Source organism: Ostrea edulis, chromosome 7, assembly GCF_947568905.1.
Source record: "Ostrea edulis chromosome 7, xbOstEdul1.1, whole genome shotgun sequence".
Classification (NCBI taxonomy): domain Eukaryota; kingdom Metazoa; phylum Mollusca; class Bivalvia; order Ostreida; family Ostreidae; genus Ostrea; species Ostrea edulis.
This window is the reverse complement of record NC_079170.1, coordinates 26,246,795-26,266,471: the sequence shown is the minus strand read 5'-3', so window position 1 is coordinate 26,266,471 and position 19,677 is coordinate 26,246,795. Positions and strand designations below refer to the sequence as shown.

Below are 19,677 nucleotides of genomic sequence, written 5' to 3'. Positions count from 1 at the left end.
AATTATAGGTTATATTTGATTGTTGATTTTTCAAATAATATATCTTAGTGACAAATAAAAACGATAAAATAAGTACATGTATGTTGCTGTATCAATTAGCACAAATATACCTGTTATCAACGTTAGAAAATCGCAATTTTCCTTAAGGTGGATCGATCCTCATGTGACTTATCAATAATAATGGTAAAAAGTGCAAAAACTGTATTAATTGCCATTCAATATAGTTCAATTTTAACAATAACCAAAGAAAATGTGTATGTTGCCACATTTTTAAAGATGTCAGACATAAAAAAAACGGAAGTATGTGTTAACATTAGAAAATCACACATTGTCGTTGTACAGAATAATTAAGATAGATAAAATCTTATTGAAATGACAAATTTTAAATGTTAACAGTTAAAAAAAACCTGTTAATTCATAAATATGTATAAATTAATTGTGGGTATTAGGGCAATCATGCATAATAGACATGCAGTAGAAGAAATACCAGCATAGAAGTTATTGCCCTTGACAACATTTTTTTAATTATAAAGAATTGATTATCGATAGAAAATATTCAAATTTTCAATATCAATAGTTTACAAAATTTTTTATTTTATGCAATGAATAAAATTCCTCTGAAGATATATTTCTATCATGCGCAAAGTTTAATTTGATAAAGATTTTTGCAAAAACCTATGCCATCACACGAGGATCGATTAACCTTAAACAGCATTATAAAAGTTTCGCAAAAACTGGTTAAAACGATATAATAGTATTCATAACAATTCCATGAAACTGTTTTTTTTAGAAATATAAAAAATGTTTGTGAAAAATAAAGGAAATCTATCGAATAATGGACTTGATAAATTTTTTTTATTGAAAACAGAGTTATTGCCCTTGGATTCAATATTTTGAAACACATAATTGATTATTCATATATAACTTGGAATTTTGAAATATTTTATGATTAACAAGATTTTTTACAATAACTATTGAAAATGACTCCAACAAAATTTATGTTCCTGCCATGCATAAATCTTATTAAATCATTGACTTTGTGAAATCTTATGACGTCACAGAAGAATGGAACTGCGCTAATAGTACTGACCTTTGTAGCACTTACACTGGAAGCTATACAAAACACAAAGTTGTTTCTGTATAAAGAACAGAAATTCTTACGTGAAAATTACAACAAAAGATTGCAAGATGTATGGGTTTTAATAAGTCAGTGATAATTTGTATGTACTGTAAACTGATTTAGTCATTTTGGTAACAATCAATATGAATGACATTTGCAGATGATGTCCCTTTAATGGATGAATTCATTATTCATGATGCACTATAAAGTTTATGCGTAGCAATCTAATAAAATAATATAGAAAGAATACATAATATTTGAGAATTTGATTAATTCAGTTTCTAAAACATAACATTTTCATATTCAAGTCCACAAATAAAGATTGTCGTACCACAGAAAATATAATATTCGTTATAATATACAATTATGATAATATACAATATATGTTTAGGTTCATGTAAGTACATAATCAGGCATAAAATGTAAAACATATTAAAAAATTATGATATATAGGTCCGATTAAAATTTGTTAGAGTTCTTAAACTTCTGAACTGCTCTGAAAATATGAAAATTCACATCATTTGAAAAATATTCATTTCCCCATAATAAAAGGTGACTATCGACAATAGCAATATCATTTACCTGAAGCAGTTCATTGAAAAAAAAAAACCCAACAATTTCTTGCTTGGGTGTATCTTTAGCATGCAAAGAAGAAATGATGGGCATCTTCAATGTGACCACATATACAATTTGGAGAAGAAGTCGAACGATTTGAACAGTATTTCGAAGTCAACGAAATAGATGCAGGAAAGAAGGTACCATCATTACTATGTATTATCGGTGGAAAATTGTATTCTTTGTTGCGCACTCATATGAAGACGTCACCACTGCCGGTGAATGGCTTCAAAATTTAGGCCTATGCTCGGCGCTTATGGCCACTGAGCAGGAAGGGATCTTTATCGTGCCATACCTGCTGTGACACGGGACCTCGGTTTTTACGGTCTCATCCGAAAGACCGCCCCATTTAGTCGCCTCTTACGACAAGCAAGGGGTACTGAGAACCAATTCTAACCCGGATCCTCATGGGCTATGTAGATTATGATCACCAGGATGACAGTGGGGATTGTATTGTAAGTCTCGATCTTTACAATCTACCCAGTAAGGATATCATCTGGATTCACCTAAAATTAAATAGCATTGAATCAAAGATGAAATTGGATACTGGTTCAGTAGTCTCAGTGATGGCAGAGGGTGAATTCCGTAAGAAGTTCGGAATTTGAAAAAGCCTGACATAATATAAACATAGTGTAAAAATCTGCGGTGATTTCAAAGTGACATTGAACCCAGTACTTAAATTTTACCTGTACCCGCTACCAAATATTGACGACATATTCGCTAATATGAATGGGGGATCCCATTCCCCTAATATAGATTTGAAGTAAGCATACCTACAACTTCCAATGGGTGAAGAATGCAAAGAGCTATTGACCATCAACACACACTGTGGCTTATATCGCTATAACCGAATGACTTTTTGGATTGCACCAGCACCAGAAATCTGGCAACGAAGAATTGAGCTGGTTCTGCAGGGGGTTCCTGGCACGCAATGTACCCTGGACGACATGGTGATGACAGGGAAAACTGATAAAGAGCATCTACAAAACTTAGAAAGGGTATTGCAGAGACTTAGTGAATACGGATTACGTGCGAACTTAAAAAATGTGAATTCCTCAAAGACAACATCGCATTCTGTGGACACATCATTGACCCCAGATAAGACCGACGATATTGTTAAGACACCATCACCCTTAAACGTATCACAGCTGAGATCTTTGTTTAGGATTGGTGAAGCATCATTGAAAATTCTTACTTGATTTGGCAACTATACGTGAACTCTAACACAAGTTGTTGAAGAAGGACTGTCGATAGGAATGGACTGAGACATGTGAGGATTCTTTCAAGGAATTGGTTGTGGTGTTGACACACTACAGTCCAGATTTACCGAATTCGTTAGCATGAGATGCATCACCATATGGACTTAATGTGGTAATGGAACCGAGAAGCCAATCGCATTTGCTTCTCATATTTTTGCGTGAGCAGAGAAAAACTACTCACAAATTGATAAAGAAGCCTTGGGAAGTATCTGGGGAATTATGAAGTTTAACTATCACCAGTTTGAAAGGAAATTCAAGTTGATTACGGATCACCAGCCATTGATACATACATGCATCTTCAATCTGCAGAAAGGTGTACTAGTAACTGTTTCGTCAAGATTACAGCGTTATTTGCTATTTTTGTCAGCGTACAGTTACAAGTTCGGATTTAGGAAAACATCCAAACATGCTAATGCAGATTCAATATTGCGATTACCTATGGAAAGTTTGACTTATCCACAGACTTGGTATACAACAGTGTGTACCTTAGTACACAAGGGTACCCTTGAATTGCCATGTTAGTCAGCCTATGACAAACGGATGCGTGACAACATATGTTAATTTTCGTCATCAGCATGACGATAATCGTATAGAACGCCATAACTGCCTTATGTGGATATATTTCATGATAAAGTGGTGCTTTTTGTTCCACTGTATATGCTGTGGTCCTTTCATGATAAACTGTGGTTCTTTCATATAGAGTGGTGCTTTTTAATATAAATTGTTGTTCTTTCATGATAAGATGATACTTTTTCGTTATATGCTTTATCTATTAACAATAAAAAATTTCATTCATATGTCGATTCAATATATCCCCGTGAACTCGAAACAAAAGACACCACAGACACGTCCACTTCTGCTTCATACATACTTATATATTTTATTGAAAGTAGATATTGACGGCAAACTAACTACTCAACTTTATGACAAACACTATGATTTCAGTTTTTCCATCGTCTACTTCCTATATATATGTAGCAATATTCCATTACCACCTGGTTATGGTGTTCATCTCTCAATTGATTCGATACGCAAGAGCTTGTTCTGCGTATGGTCAGTTTTTAAATCGATGCAGGCTACGGACAAACAAGTTGACGGTATAGGGGTTTCAACAGTCTTGTTCGAAGTCAGCATTTCGCAAATTCTATGGTTGTTATAACGATTAAGTTTGCCAATACAACCTATCATTGGGTTAAATATTGTCTGACGTGTTTCAATTTTAGGTAGTTCTTGGCACACTGATTTTGTCTACGGAGAAAATCAGTAGGTTCACGAATAAATGTTAAGGTTCCATATTTAAAGCTATTTTACGGGTAGCTCGGGCCATTGGACTTCTGGTCTATTGCAGAGACTGCTTTACATAATCCATATTTTAATAACTTATATGATTCATTAAATTGACACAACAATTATTACATGACAACTTTGTGTATGAGCTAGCAAAGGCTGAATTAGATTCGTTATCCAATAATCAATCTCCATAAAATCGTCGACAAAATTGATTTTCTACAAAAACCAGACAACCGTTAAATTTGTATATTAATATTTAAATAATTCTCCCAATTTTTTCTCTTTTTGTTTAACGTGGATGTTGTTTCTTGAATTGATGAATTCTTGACAAGATTATTTGTTAATGTAGTTTCAAAATCAACGATATTGATTTTGATTTATTATATATAAGATGCTGGAAAGGATAATGATTGAAAGAGTCTCTAGTGATTTTTCTGCAATACATAAATCAGGCACGTAGCATCACTTTTCAAAGTGAGGGATGAGGGACAGCCGAAGGAAAATTTACCTTTACAGTTGTCTAGAATTCTTGGTGTTTTGATGAATGAAAGGTGAAGATAACGAACAGTGATCGATCTCATAACTCCTATAAGCTATACAAAATAGATAGTTGGACAAACACGGACCCCTGGACAAGCTTCAAAATTCTAAATCATGGTGGTGGAGATGTCCTTTTCTACATGGGATTATTTCATTAATTCAAGCATACATTCTTACCATTCAATACCGCTATCAGCTGCAGCTGGCATATTTGTATGTAAAAATAGATGAAAGTGAACGTTGTCAAGAGAGGGTCGGGGGGGGGGGGGGTTAACAAAACTTTGTGATTTTAAGCGTAATTTTCGTATTGACATAGATATTGATATTGCGTATATTTTTCAAAATAATAATTTTCCGTTTTAATTTTTTTATAGTCATATTTTTGAAAACACATTTGTAATAAATGGAGTTCACTCTTGATTTTTCAGTTGGCAATGCACATTTTATATAATATAGGTGATTTTGTTTTATCTTGTGATTGAATAATTCCTACTTATTTACTGAAATCCATTCCACGGCCCTTCAAGGTGAAAATAACATTTGCTCTTTGCAATATTGGACTAAAACGAAATCGGGAATTTCCAAATTGATGTTATTTATCATTATATTTGGTCGTCTGATCTTGTACTCTAACTCAATATGATTGAAATCAGATCTTTGGTCAATTCCTGTAATTATCTCTCTACACATTATGTAGCGAAATAACATTACCGGAACGGATCAAAGATCTGATTTTTATCAGATTGCTCTCGAACTGCAAACAAAGATGTCCGATTAGGTATCGTTTGGTAAGCTCTTTTAGGCTTTGTCGATGCTTTAAAATATTCAATTATATAATAAACAAAACCTGCATCTCTAATCACTTTCTAGTAAGTTTTGCTTTCTAGATGTAAACAACGATGGCCGACCAGCTATCTTTTTGTATGATTTAGTAACCGGTTAACAGCGGATGCTTACTCCTCCTAGGCACCTGATTCCACCTCTGATATGTCCAGGGACCTTGCCAAACTCTTAATTTGTATTCCTTATAAGATTTATGAGGTTGATCACTGTTCGTTATCTTCACCTTTTCATGCCTCTGAAGGCGCTGTTTCCAGATCCTGTACACAGCTACCTGAATGTGTCTTCTTGGATACTTTGGGGGAAGGAATCATATTAGATTTAGATTTCTTGCTTCTACTGGGCACCTGATCCATTGTTTCCCAGGGCCAGTGTTTTCGACTCTGTATTCTTTGTTGGATTATGAGATTGATCACTGTTGGAGGTTAGTAAGGTGGTTTACCTGCCTGAGAAATTGTATGTGATATTCACTGAGTGCGGAGAATATTGTATTTTTTCAGTTAGTGGAAACTTTGTATTGACCTAAACATATCAATAATAGCACAACGTCAATTTATTCATCATATATTTTCTCTTATGTACATGAGTGTCCATTGAGTGTATTTATTTTTATATGTATTGTAAATTGTAACTTGTGTTAGTAATTTATTTTCTATACAGAAAGCAAATTCATGGTTGATTATTATTTGTTGTTTAACGTCCCGCTCGAAAACTGTTCACTCATATGGAGACGTCACCATTGCCGATGAAGGCTACAATATTTAAGCCTATGCTCGGAGTTTACGGCCTTTGAACAGGGAGAGGTCTTTATCGTGCCATACCTGCTGTGGCACGGGACCTTGGATTTTTCGATTTTATACGATGGACCGCCCCATTTAGTCGCCTCTGAAAACAAGCAAGGGGTACTGAAGAAATATTCCAACGCGGACACCCACGGGTTCAGAAACAATGTTAAATGACAGTGACCTTCCAATTGAAATAACTAATGATATTGAATTTGAAGGAAATTAAGATTGACTGGTTAATGTCAGCAACAGCTAGTCTAATGTCTCACCTAGTGTCTGTAAACTTAAAAACCTAATTACGGTCAATAATGTCGTTAATGGGATGTTTTTTCCATTAAATACTTTACTATCCAAAGTGGCTTCCAATGCTTGTATACAGTATTCAGAAGTATTCCCGTTTGATTAATCCCTTTAATAATAACGTTTTAGTACAATATCCATCATTTTGACGTAATTACATTGAAAAAAGGATAAAATCTTGTAACTGTTTGACATACACGAAAATACATTATTATCAATGTATTAAATTCTTTTTTACAGCCACATGTGTAAAATTGGAGAGTATCTACATCAGCGAAAGATGTTATTGGATAGTTGATGGTAAACATGATTTCAAAGAATCCCACAGACTATGCCAGGTAGACGGCGGGATATTAGCAGAGGTTCCTGATGACAGTGTACAGGAAGCCGTGAACAAGTGAGAAATTCATATTCATAGATGCTATGATATATATAATGCATGGAAATAGCTATTAATGCACAGAATTAGTAGCTATAGCGCTCGATCATCTAGACAGAATTTATTAATAAACTTCTACAAGAGAAAAAATCTCTTGTTGTGGCCTTCAATTCGACATTTAGATGTAAAACTTATACGGTACCAATTTTGATGCACCAGATGCGCATTTCGACAAATAATGTCTCTTCAGTGATGCTCAACCCAAATGTTTGAAATCCGAAATAACTATGAAGTTTTAGAGCTAAATATAGCCAAAAACAGCGTGCCAAAAAAGTGGAGCCAAATTCGTCCAAGGATAAGAGCTATGCATGAGGGAGATAATTCTTAATTTTGAAATGAATTTCTAAATTTTATAACAGCAATTATATATACATCCGTATTTTCGAGTTTGTAACGAAGTACTTAGCTACTGGGCTGTAGAGAGCCTCGGAGACTAACAGTCCACCAGCAGAGGCCTCGACCCAGGGGTCATAATGTAAAAACTTATACGGTACCAATTTTGATGCACCAGATCCGCATTTCGACAAATAATGTCTCTTCAGTGATGCTCAACCCAAATGTTGAAATCCGAAATAACTATAAAGTTTTAGAGCTAAATATAGCCAAAAGCAGCGTGCCAAAAAAGTGGAGCCAAATTCGTCCAAGGATAAGAGCTATGCATGAGGGAGATCATCCTTAATTTTGAAATGAATTTCTAAATTTTATAACAGCAATTAGATATACATCCGTATTTTCAAGCTAGTAACGAAGTACTTAGCTACTGGGCTGTAAATAGCCTCGGGGACTAACAGTCCACCAGCAGAGGCTTCGACCCAGGGGTCATAATGTAAAACTTATACGGTACCAAATTTGATGCACCAGATGCGCATTTCGACAAATAATGTCTCTTCAGTGATGCTCAACCGAAATGTTTGAAATCCGAAATAACTATGAAGTTTTAGAGCTAAATATAGCCAAAAACAGCGTGCCAAAAAAGTGGAGCCAAATTCGTCCAAGGATAAGAGCTATGCATGAGGGAGATAATCCTTAATTTTGAAATGAATTTCTAAATTTTATAACAGCAATTAAATATACATCCGTATTTTCAAGCTAGTAACGAAGTACTTAGCTACTGGGCTGTAGAGACCCTCGGGAACTAACAGTCCACCAGCAGAGGCTTCGACCCAGGGGTCATAATGTAAAACTTATACGGTACCAATTTTGATGCACCAGATGCGCATTTCGACAAATAATGTCTCTTCAGTGATGCTCAACCGAAATGTTTGAAATCCGAAATAACTGAAGTTTTAAATACATCGACGACGTTTTATCTATCAACAATGACACTTTTCATTCATATGTCGATTCGATCTATCCCTGTGAACCAGAAATAAAAGAATCTACAGAGTTGTCCATTTCTGCTTCATATTTAGATATTTTATTGAAAATAGATATTAACTGCAAACTAGCAACTCAACTTTATGACAAACGGGATTTCAGCTTCATCGCCAACTTCCCATATTTTTGTAGCAAAATTGCATTATCACTTGTATATGTTGTTCATATCTCTCAACTGATTCGATTCGCAATAGCCTGTCCTGGGTATGATAAGTTTTTATAAATCGAGACAACCAACTGACAAACAAGTTGATGGTGCAAGGGTTTTAACAGTTTCGTTTAGAGTCAGCATTTCGCAAATTGTATGGTCGCTGATCGTTATAACGATCTAGTTTGCCAATACAACAGTAGACAATACATCCTATCATTGGGTCAAATGCTGTCAGATGTGGGGAGGTTTCTAGTTTACCGGTCCCCAATAACATGTGACTGTGCATGAGCGGTTATTCCCCTTGCCGTTGCTAGGCTGACTGTAAACACGCCGCCATTTGCATTTTGCCTTGGATGCTTAGACGTGAAACTCGCAAATGTTTCGGGTAATCAAATTGATCAGAAACCTCAGCGGCGTTTGAGTGTAATTAAGCGGGGGCTTGGGGGTGGCAGTCATGCAAGTATATGACATAGATTAAAAAACATTAAGCTAAGATGTTGAAGGCAGCCTCCATTTCGGAAGTGCTTTGGGCTAAAATGTGAATTACAACTTTTTTTAAGTGTTGTTTTTCCAATGTTGAACTGACTAAAATATATTCCGCAAAATAGAAAGAATCAATATTCATTCTCAATCCCAGATGAAATTCAGTTTCCTTACATCAACATTAGAGACGAGAGTATTCAGGAGAATTACGTAAGATAACCTGAACCATGAATTCTATCTATTTTGGAACACAAACTGTACAAATATACGTCTATTTGCATTCTGTTTTCATTTTGAATTTAAAAAACTGTATTTAAAAACCAATTTTTAAAACTTTATTTTACACAAGGAATTCAATTTTGGTCTTAATATATATATATATATATATATATATATATATATATATATATATATATATATATATATATATATATATACTAAACCGCCTTAGGCGGCACTTATTTTAGCGCCATATTTTGGGAACCGGTATACTAGAATTGTTCTCAGATGTGTTTCATACCGATTGTTAGGCCGTTCTTGACACATTGATTTTGACTACGGATAACTCCGTTTACCTGATCAAGATATAGGGCTCATAGCGGATGTGAACGGTCAACAGGGGATGCTTACTCCTCCTCTGCAGTTGCTCCCACCGCTGATGTGTCTAGGGGTTCGTGTTTGCCCAACTATCTATTTTGTATTGCTTAGAGGAGTTATGAGATTGATCACTGTTTGTTATCTTCAGCTTTTACAAAGGAGTAATTTTGGTGTTACAATAGTTGTTTTCAAGATGTATAAATGTTTACACAGAGTCTCTTACTAGCTTATTCATATTAATATGAGATATAGCACGATTACTGAAAAGTAGAAAAAAATATTGATTTGGTGATTTAAAAAAACGTGAACTAGAATGACATTTATTTTGTGGCATTTATTGCATACAACTCCATTTTGTAGACAGTGGTTAAGTATCCTCGAGAGTTACTGGATAGGGGTACACGACATGTACTCAGAGTACAGCTTCGTGAACATGTTAAATGAAACCATTACCTACGCGAAGTGGGGAAGATACCAACCAAACAACATACATGGGCAACACACCAATGCAGATTGTGTGTTGGATGAGATGGATTTCGGATGGATTAATACGGTGTGCTCGTTCGAGTATCCAGCAATATGTTCCAAAAGGGTCACGTGTAAGTTTAACAGAAACCTCAATTTAAGAGATATTCAATAATGTTTGTTTGTATGATGTTTTACGGTCCATTCAAGAATTATTTTCAGAGAGAGGTCATTAGCTTTAGGTGAAGTGTCACAAATTGTGACCTCTTTCTGGTGCTAAAGGCTGTACGCAGTTGTGTTAAGTAGGGCCATACAAATATGTCAGGAAAAAAGCTTTAATAAACAAATCAATTTGTGACAAATTCTGTAAACACAACCCTTCTATACAAAAACAATATTTATATATCATTAAGTGAATATTGACCTCTTATACATTTTTCACCAGACCGACAGTCTCTACATCAACTGTACATCACGTGATCAAACAGCAAGATAAAAAGGTATCGTGAATGTATAAATCGTTGAATTGGCTCGATATCCAGATATCAATGCAAGTTGAAGTTAATATAACTTCAAAGCATATTAATTTCTTAATTTGAAAAGTGCTGAGAGCAAGTTTATTGTGACTTGTAACATGTCTAATTTTTGCATTGAATATGCAAGTTGCAGCAATTTTTGCACATACGAAGTTGAATCTAGCCTGAAAAACATATTTTCTGTTGAAGCCAGAACTTGTTCCCTAACTTTCCTTTGGCACTGAAGTTCACATGTCACATAAATCAAACATCTTTCACTTAAAAACCTCGGGGTGTCCTGCCAATGATGAAATTTTTATGTACGGAAACCCTGTTTATACAAATGAGTCCATTGTGATAGTAACTATACGTGTAGATTAGGGGCGATATCAAGATCACAATATAATATGGATATTACTTTAGCATGTATGCTATATAAAGAATAAATGAAACTTTTTCAATATTAGAGAGAATTAATATAACCCTTTTGACAGAAACTTTTACGCAATTGCAGTTTACCGTTTGACAGCGGTGGTAAATAACGAAACAATATTTTGACATTTCCAACCACAAAAGGACTGTAGATATGTACGTCATGACCTTCGTCATGACGTATTTTTCATTGTGACGTCATGCAATAAGCCAGTGCGGTAAAGTATATTTATGTACAGCACTGGTATTAAAATTTTTATGGGGAAAGCCTTAACTCAACCGCGTAGGAGCGATATTTCTTTATGGTGCCAACACCTTCTATGAAAGGAACTTTTTATTTTAAGGTCATGTCCCCAAGAACCTTGTCATTTCTAATGCTGGTCACTCCTTGTGGTAAAAGTCTTAGGATTTATATGGCGCCGTGATTGATATTCGAACCGTTATCTCCTGGTAACGACGGGAAGATATGTAACCACTAGGCTACTGCGACATTGAGAGTGAACATTCAAGTGCATGCGTACTGTTACTACATGAGTATGGTGCAAAGGAATGTCTCACTTTGCGGATTTTGTACATGTTTTTATGTGCTTTTTCCCATCGATATTTCAAAATAGATCCAAAAGAGTCATTGATTAGATATACATATTGGGCTACATTTTGTTTTACATCTTGCCTCTTTGTCAACTTTTTTTTTATTGATAGCACCTGTGCAAGCAACAACAAAAACGACAACTTTAACAGTAAGTCTATCACTGTTTTTTTCTTAAAGGAAGATTATCGCATATTGGGTAATTTTGACATGCATGAAATGTTCACTCTTTGGCAGTTAAGAAAAATTCTTAACGTAGTTCCACACTCCTGTGACGTCATAGGATTTTGCAAAATCAATGATTTAATGACAGGGACATAAATTTTATTGGAATCTTTTTCAATGGTTATTGTAAAAAATCTTGTTAGCCATGAAATATTTCAAAAATCTTAGTTATATTTGAATAGTCAATGCTATGTTTCAAAATATTGAATCCAAGGACAATAACTCTGTTTTCATTAAATTATTTATCAAGTCCATAATGCGATTGCTTTCCTTTATTTTTGACAAACATTTTACCAAGGTGATAAGGAATCATAATCTGTGTCTTTTCATGATATTACATAAAATTTTAATCCCGAATGATTTTAAAAAGCTCAGCTGTATGGTGCCAGACTTAAGTTTTTTTTATGGGGGGTATACATAATCTGGAAGCTATAGATTTGAAATGATTAAGGAAAGGTATTGGTTTTTTCCCATAAATAACTATAACAGATGTAACTCTACTAATATAAACAGAAAAAATGATATGTAAACAATGCAATAAAGAAAACGCGTCCACATTTGGTTTTTTTTTAACATTTTGGAGAATAACGTTAATTCAATAATTTTGCACATATTATTCTAAAACTTGATGAACATATTGAAAATGACATGTGTTTTAGTTATTGACATGCTTCCCGATAAATAAATGCAATTCAAAAAATATTTTGTTGCTTTTATGTTAGAATAACAAGAAATAACTGTTTCCAATGAATTTCATAAAAATCTACATCGGGGTACATGACTTTAGTGGTGTATGTAATGAAAATTAAAATGGAAATCCTTAACTGTTTTGCCTTTTTTCATTACTCTGAATGTTAATTTATTGATTCCAGACAAAAAAATGCTACCTAAACCCCAAAAATCCAGGACTAAGGACCCACCTTAAAAGCAACAACATTTTTCTTTTTATCAAGTGAATTAAATGAAATGCTGCTAAAATTAAAGCGACGAAATTTTAAAGTATCTTTATTTGAGAAATATCCAGCAATTTAGATATTCTAAACACCAAAATTGCCCAATAAATGTTATTTGAATAGTGCTGTCTGATAAAACACAGACGACGTCTCCGACTATAAGGTCCAATGACCAGACATCACAGTTACCTATTACCACACCCACTGTCCAGACAACACCTACAACCACGCCTACTTTCGCGACAATGTTATCTACTACAAGGCCCAGTGTCCAGATATCATTTTCTTTTGCCAGCATAATACCACGTTTTTCAGTGTAAGACAACTATGTAAGATTAATGGAATCCTTCATTAGTACGAGTGTGGGATAGGAAATTCCACCGAGGGACAAGATTCGCAGTCTACGACGAGGCTCTGCCGAGTCCTAGACAGCGAATCTTGTTCCCGAGGTGGATTTTCCCTACCCCACACGAGTAAATAATGAAGGATTATTTTTCTCACATTTTATTTAGTTTAGTGGGCAAATTCAGGAGCTTTGAGAAAATTCTAAATTATCAAATCCTCATTTGAACTTCGATGCAAAAACTAATTAGATAGACAGAAAGATCGTACCCGAAAATGGTTTACATTATAAGTGTAAACTAAAAAACACAAGGTTGTCCATCAGAAAGTTATATACATTAAGATTTAAAGATAACAATGTAAAATATTTTTACTTCACCGTGTTACGTAAATCTTCACCGTGTAACGTAAATCATAGAAAATATATGACGTCACAATCAAATGACGTCGCAGCAGTGTGAGACAGAAAAATCTCACATGGCTGTCTCTCATGGGTAAAGTTGATCTCACACTGGTGATAATGTGAGAATTCTCTTTCTAACCTTATGTAAGACAACAATTACGCATGTGAGATAGCCATTGATGTGATATTTTTCACTCTACTGCTGCCACGTAATCGGTTATGCCGTCATGTCATTTCTATGATTTACGTTGCACGGTGAAGTAAAATATTTTGTGTTCGATTTGGTATAGCTTTTTGTGAAACAACCTTGGAGTTTTTAGTTTACATTTAAAATGTAAATCATTTTTGGAGATGCTCTTTCTGACTTTCTTTTCTTGAGTTTTTGCACTAGTCTAAATTGTGGTTAAAATGGGAGAAAAACTTATCCTTTATTATATTTTCCTGTAGGATTGGGAAATTCCTCTTTTGGGACAAGATTCACTCGGCAAAATCTCATTCAAGACTGCGAATGTTGTTCCCTTGGTGGAAGTTCCCAATCACTTGCTCGTACTATTGAAAGATTCTATTGATCTCACACTGATTGATTATGACATTATATATTTGCTATGATTTACATTACACGGTAAATCAAAATAGTTTGTATTGTTTGTTTATATTTAGATTTGACGTAGATTTTTGGGAACATTAAAAAAAACTAATCAATCATTATTAACGTTTTTCACATTTCCTTTATTATTTATTCATTCCACATCTGGAACAAAATTTACTGTCTAGCACTTGACAAAGTATCGTCCTAGACTGCAAATCCTGTCTGCTCGGTGGAATGTCCCAATCCCACACTCCTACTAATGAAGGATTTTATTAATCTACTACGAAGTCCAGTGTCCAGACAACATTATCTACTACCAAATCCAGTCTCCAGACAACATTGGCCACTACCAAACCCAGTCTCCAGACAATATTGCCCACTACCAAACCCAGTTTCCAGACAACACCCACTACAAAATCCAGTCTCCAAACAACACTACCCACTGCAAGAGCCGGCGTCCAGACAGTTAAACCCACAGGACCTCAGGAACTAACTACATCCAATAGACGAGGTGAGTAACTGCCGTTCGTGAATTCTCTAATATTCAGTATAGTGTAGTAATGATTTATGGTATATCATGAAAGGCAAAGATAACAAAGAGTGATCAATCTGAAAACGCCTATAAGCAATACAATATAAAGAGTTGGGCAAACACAGACCCTGGATATACCAGAGATGGGGTCAGTTGCCTAGGAGGAGTAAGCATCCGCTGTCGGCCGGTCACACCCGCCGTGAGCCCTATATCTTGATCAGATAAACGGAGTCAAAATCAGTGTGCCACGCAAATAGGTTAAGGGCTTCCATAGTCAAATGCACATCGACGATGTAATATGTAACATGGCGTGAAATTGCACTTCAAATTCACAGGTATCATTACACTTGTTACAGTTAAACACCGAAACTATACTACCCATATGTTGACTGTGACTGACCTACCGTAAATTTCCCTCATGGTAATTCCCATGACGTCAGTTAAATATCACGTAACACTTTATTTTTGAAAAACAGCAAGAGGTCCTACTTGTGAACAAAAGTTCAGGTTCATGCAAGTAATCAGCTGAATGTGTATTGATATACTCAGAAAAAAAAATCCTTAACATGAAAAGCATTGCGATCAAATGCATATTCAAAATAACCATGCTGTAATTTAACAACATATCAACAATCATCAGCGAATTACCGGGGTTGTCCACATTCTTATATATATCATACCGTTAATATACAAGACAGAAATTGCTCACCGCACTTTTCAAACGCATAAATGTATCGAGATTATATAGCAGAAAAATTCATATTGTTTTTTTTTTTCAAAGCAGATGAACCTGAACTTTGCCACTGTTTCTGTAGTATGAGATTATCTATGTACATGAGGGAATTTTTAAACGCATCAGTTATTCAGATTAGGGGCGGTTTAAAGGTCACAATATAATAGGAATATCACCCTCGTGCATAATATAAATTAAAAATGGAGAATGATTTGATATCATAAAGGAATAATATATATCACATATGTATTCATTTGACAAGATATATTTTCACGTATACAGCTTATCACTTGATAACAGTAGTAAATAACGGCAAAATATTATGACACTTTCCCCGTGATACAACTATCAGAACATGTACGCTGTGACGTACTTTTTCATTGTGACGTCATATGGTGTGAAGTGCACAGAGGTACATTTATCACAGCACTGTGATTTTTTTCCCGATAGCCTTAACTGGGCTGCGCAAGAACGGCTTAACAATCGGCATGAAACACGCCAGACAACATTTGACCCAATGGTAGGTTGTATTGGTAAACTAGATCTTTATAATGACCATAGAATTTGCAAATTGCTGATTCTAAACGAGACTGTTGGAATCCCTGCACCATCAACTTATTTGTCAGTAGTCTGCTTCGATTTAAAAACTGACCATACACAGAACAAGCTCTTGCGTATCGAATCAGTTGAGAGATGTAAACACCATATGCAGGTGATAATGGAATATTGCTACATAAATATGGGAAGTTGATAATGGAGAAGTTGAAATCATCTCGTTTGTCATAAAATTGAGTTGTTAGTTTGCCGTTTATATTTACTTTAAATAAAGTATTTAAGCATGGGGCCTCCGTGGCCGAGTGGTTAGATCATCGCTCTCAAAATCACATGGTCTCTCACCTCTTGTCGGCGCGGGTTCGAATCCCGCTCGCGCCGGTAAGTGAGAAAGTTTCCCAGTTTACTTTCGGAAGGTCGGTGGTCTCTACCCAGGTACATTGTACCTGGGTTTTCTCTTCCACCAATAAAAACATGGCGCCACCAAATAAATGAAAAAAATGTTGAGTGTGGTGGAAAACAGGAAAACGATCAAAACAATCAATCTAAGTATGAAGCAGAAGTGATGTCTTTTATATCGAGTTCACTGGTATATATTGAATTGACATATGAATGAAAATTATCATTGTTAATAGATTTCGAATTTCCAAAATTTCGGCTTGAGCATCACTAAAGAGACATTGTTTGTCGAAATGCGCATCTGGTGCATCAAAATTGGTACCGTATAAATTTTATATTACAGCTCTTGGGTCGAGGCCTCTGCTGGTGGACTGTTAGTCCCCGAGGGTCTCTACAGCCCAGTAGCTTAGTATTTCGTTACTAGCTTGAAAATGCGGATGTATATCTAATTGCTGGGATAAAATTTAGAAATTCGAATTCTTTTCAAAATTAAGGATTATCTCCCTCTTGCATAGTTCTATCCTTGGACGAATTTGGCTCCAGTTTTTGGCACTCCAGTTTTCCTTTTAGATCTTACAAGTTTATTGTTATTTCAAATTTCCAAAATTTCGGCTTGAGCATCACTGAAGATACATTATTTGTTGAAATGCGCATCTGGTGCATCAAAATTGGTACCGTATAAGTTTTACGTATTACATCGTCGATATATTTAAATGTCGAATTGAAGACCACAAGGAGAAATTTTTCCTTCTCACTTAGAAGTTTTGGAATAAATTCTGCTTAACAGAAATTCATGGATTGTATAAAACGATGTTATGTAACCGAGTAGGTTTGCCTAAAATTTAATTAATACTTTGCAGACCATTTCTGATCAACAAATCTTCCAAATTCTGTTTAAATTACGTTGTGGTATTGCAGTAAAGATATGTTTAGTGTAAAGAGACAGAACTTATTCCTGTAAAATACAAACTTTACCCTTTGGTTGACTTCTGGAATTGGAAACTTTTGGTTCTTTATTTATTGTTTTATGACCCATTCTTTCATTTAGAGACGTTACCACTCACAAATTTTTAACCATGCATGACGCTTAGAATCGTAGCAGTGAGGGACCTTTATCGTTCAAACGCCTCTTATGACACGGGACCTCCATTCTTATATGATCGTTATAACGATCTAGTTTGCCAATACATCCTACCATTGGGTCAAATGCTGTCTGACGTGTTTCATGCCGATTGTTAGGCCGTTCTTTGCATACTGATTTTGACTACGGATAACCCCGTTTACTTGATCAAGATACATGTGTAGGGCTCATAGCGTATGTGACCGGTTTACAGGGGATGCTTACTCCTTCTAGGCACCTGATCCCACCTCTGATGTGCTCAGAGGTCCGTGTTTGCCCAACTCTCTATTTTGTATTGCTTATAGAAGTTATGAGATTGATCACTGTTCGTTATCTTCACCTATCATTCTAAAGATCATATTGGGAAAACCGCTACGTTTGATCCGTACATCACCCCCTGCATATCTAATTTCAAATTTTCACCATAGGTTGTCTATGCCCTTGTAGAAGAATGAAAAATCTCGTCATCATCCAGAGTGAAACTCAGCTGAAAAGGAAGGTAGAAGTGCTGAAAAAGGTCCTGAGTGTGAACAAAACCTTGCTATCCAGCTCGTTACGACGGAGGATTTCCGCTACAGACTCACGCACATCCGCTGCCGCCATTGGGAGTATCTTAGGAATCACTGTCATTGTACTAGTCATTGCTCCTGTTATCGCATGTGATGTTCGTCGTTTGTACAGTGATTTCAAACACGGGGTGTAGAGTTGTAGGCCTGGAAGAAGATTAACAATTTAAAGAAAGAAAAAAATCTTAAACGTTCGACAAGCAAAGCATGTAATTAATCTTAATGTGTAAATACATGTATACCATGGTTGTAAGATATTCTAAAGGGTGTTCCAAAGAGTCTTAGAGAATTTATCGCATTGATTGTACAAGACAACTAGCAGCAACATATCTAGCTGCAGATTTGTAGATCTCTGGGAAAATATTAGGACATTTTAGAGAGCTACAGCTCCACCCCTTATAAAAAAAAATTCGCTTTACAGCACAGAACAAAACCTCTATACGGCTGAGGCCATATATTGTTTTATTCTTGCATCACTGTCTCAAAAAAATGCAATATTGTGATGTTTAACTGTTACGTGGGTGCTAATGTCAACACAAGGTTCCAAAGTAATCAAGAAGACGAGACAGCGTCCGAACTTCGTAACTTTATCTCGTAGAACGACATAATTTTCTGCATGCCGAGCCCGATTTTCCAGCCAGACAACTCACATGCATTACGCTACTCCCTTTTTTCTAAAAAAAACATGTTATGCATTGAAGTTAACACAAAATGTAAATCAAACGTTTAAAGTTCAAATAGTCAAGTAGTTCTAGATTGTGTATCTGAATGGGGATTGGACCCTTCTTCCATATCTAGACCTCTTCAAGGGTTTCTTCTCATTCGGTCTTCCTCAGAGGAATCCTTAAAATCCAAATTTAGTCTCTTTTCCAGTGCAGACTACTTTTGTTCCTACTACATTTCCTTGTTATCATTTGACGTCCTCTCTTCATCAGTTTCACTAGGAATCTCCAGATCCTTGTTCTTACAATCATCCCAAAAATTAGAACGCCTGTCCTCTCCATCAAAATGTGCACAATATTGTTGTTGAGCTTTTGAGACCGAACTTGGCAATGTCTCGAGAAAGCAAGGCTGTGATGGAGTATCGTAGATCCTTTCTTTTGATCACTTCAAACATAGGATCACGTCCCCTGGCAACTACTGCGGGTCCTTTCCATAGTGACTGTAGTTCAGGACTCCTTCCCACTCTTTTAGCATCATCCATGATATATACTAGTCACCGGGGGCGTGAATCATGTTGACGCATTTGTTGACTTGCTGCACTTTTAATGTTCTTCCGTACGATCTCTCTCATCATCATCATCCATAATATACATTAGGACAACGGGGGTGTAGGACCTCTCATATATGAGCAAATCATTTGACGCTTTTGTCCACTAGATGCACTTTTTAAGGTTTTCCCGTTCAATCTCTTTGCATTTTTTAATAGATGACCACATGTTTTCTATATAGTATGTTTTGTTCTG

The 19,677-nt window shown here is 35.5% G+C and overlaps 1 protein-coding gene across 1 annotated transcript in view; it reads left to right on the top strand.

Annotated features, from left to right (window-relative positions):
• The window catches only part of LOC125656598 (mucin-2-like), a 36,981-nt gene extending 29,831 nt beyond the window's left edge, over positions 1-7,150 (top strand). The window contains exon 3 of the mRNA XM_048887204.2: positions 6,990-7,150. Within this exon, the coding sequence (XP_048743161.2) occupies positions 6,990-7,150 (161 nt within the window). The remainder of the gene's footprint in view (positions 1-6,989) is intronic.
• Positions 7,151-19,677: the final 12,527 nt, after the last annotated feature.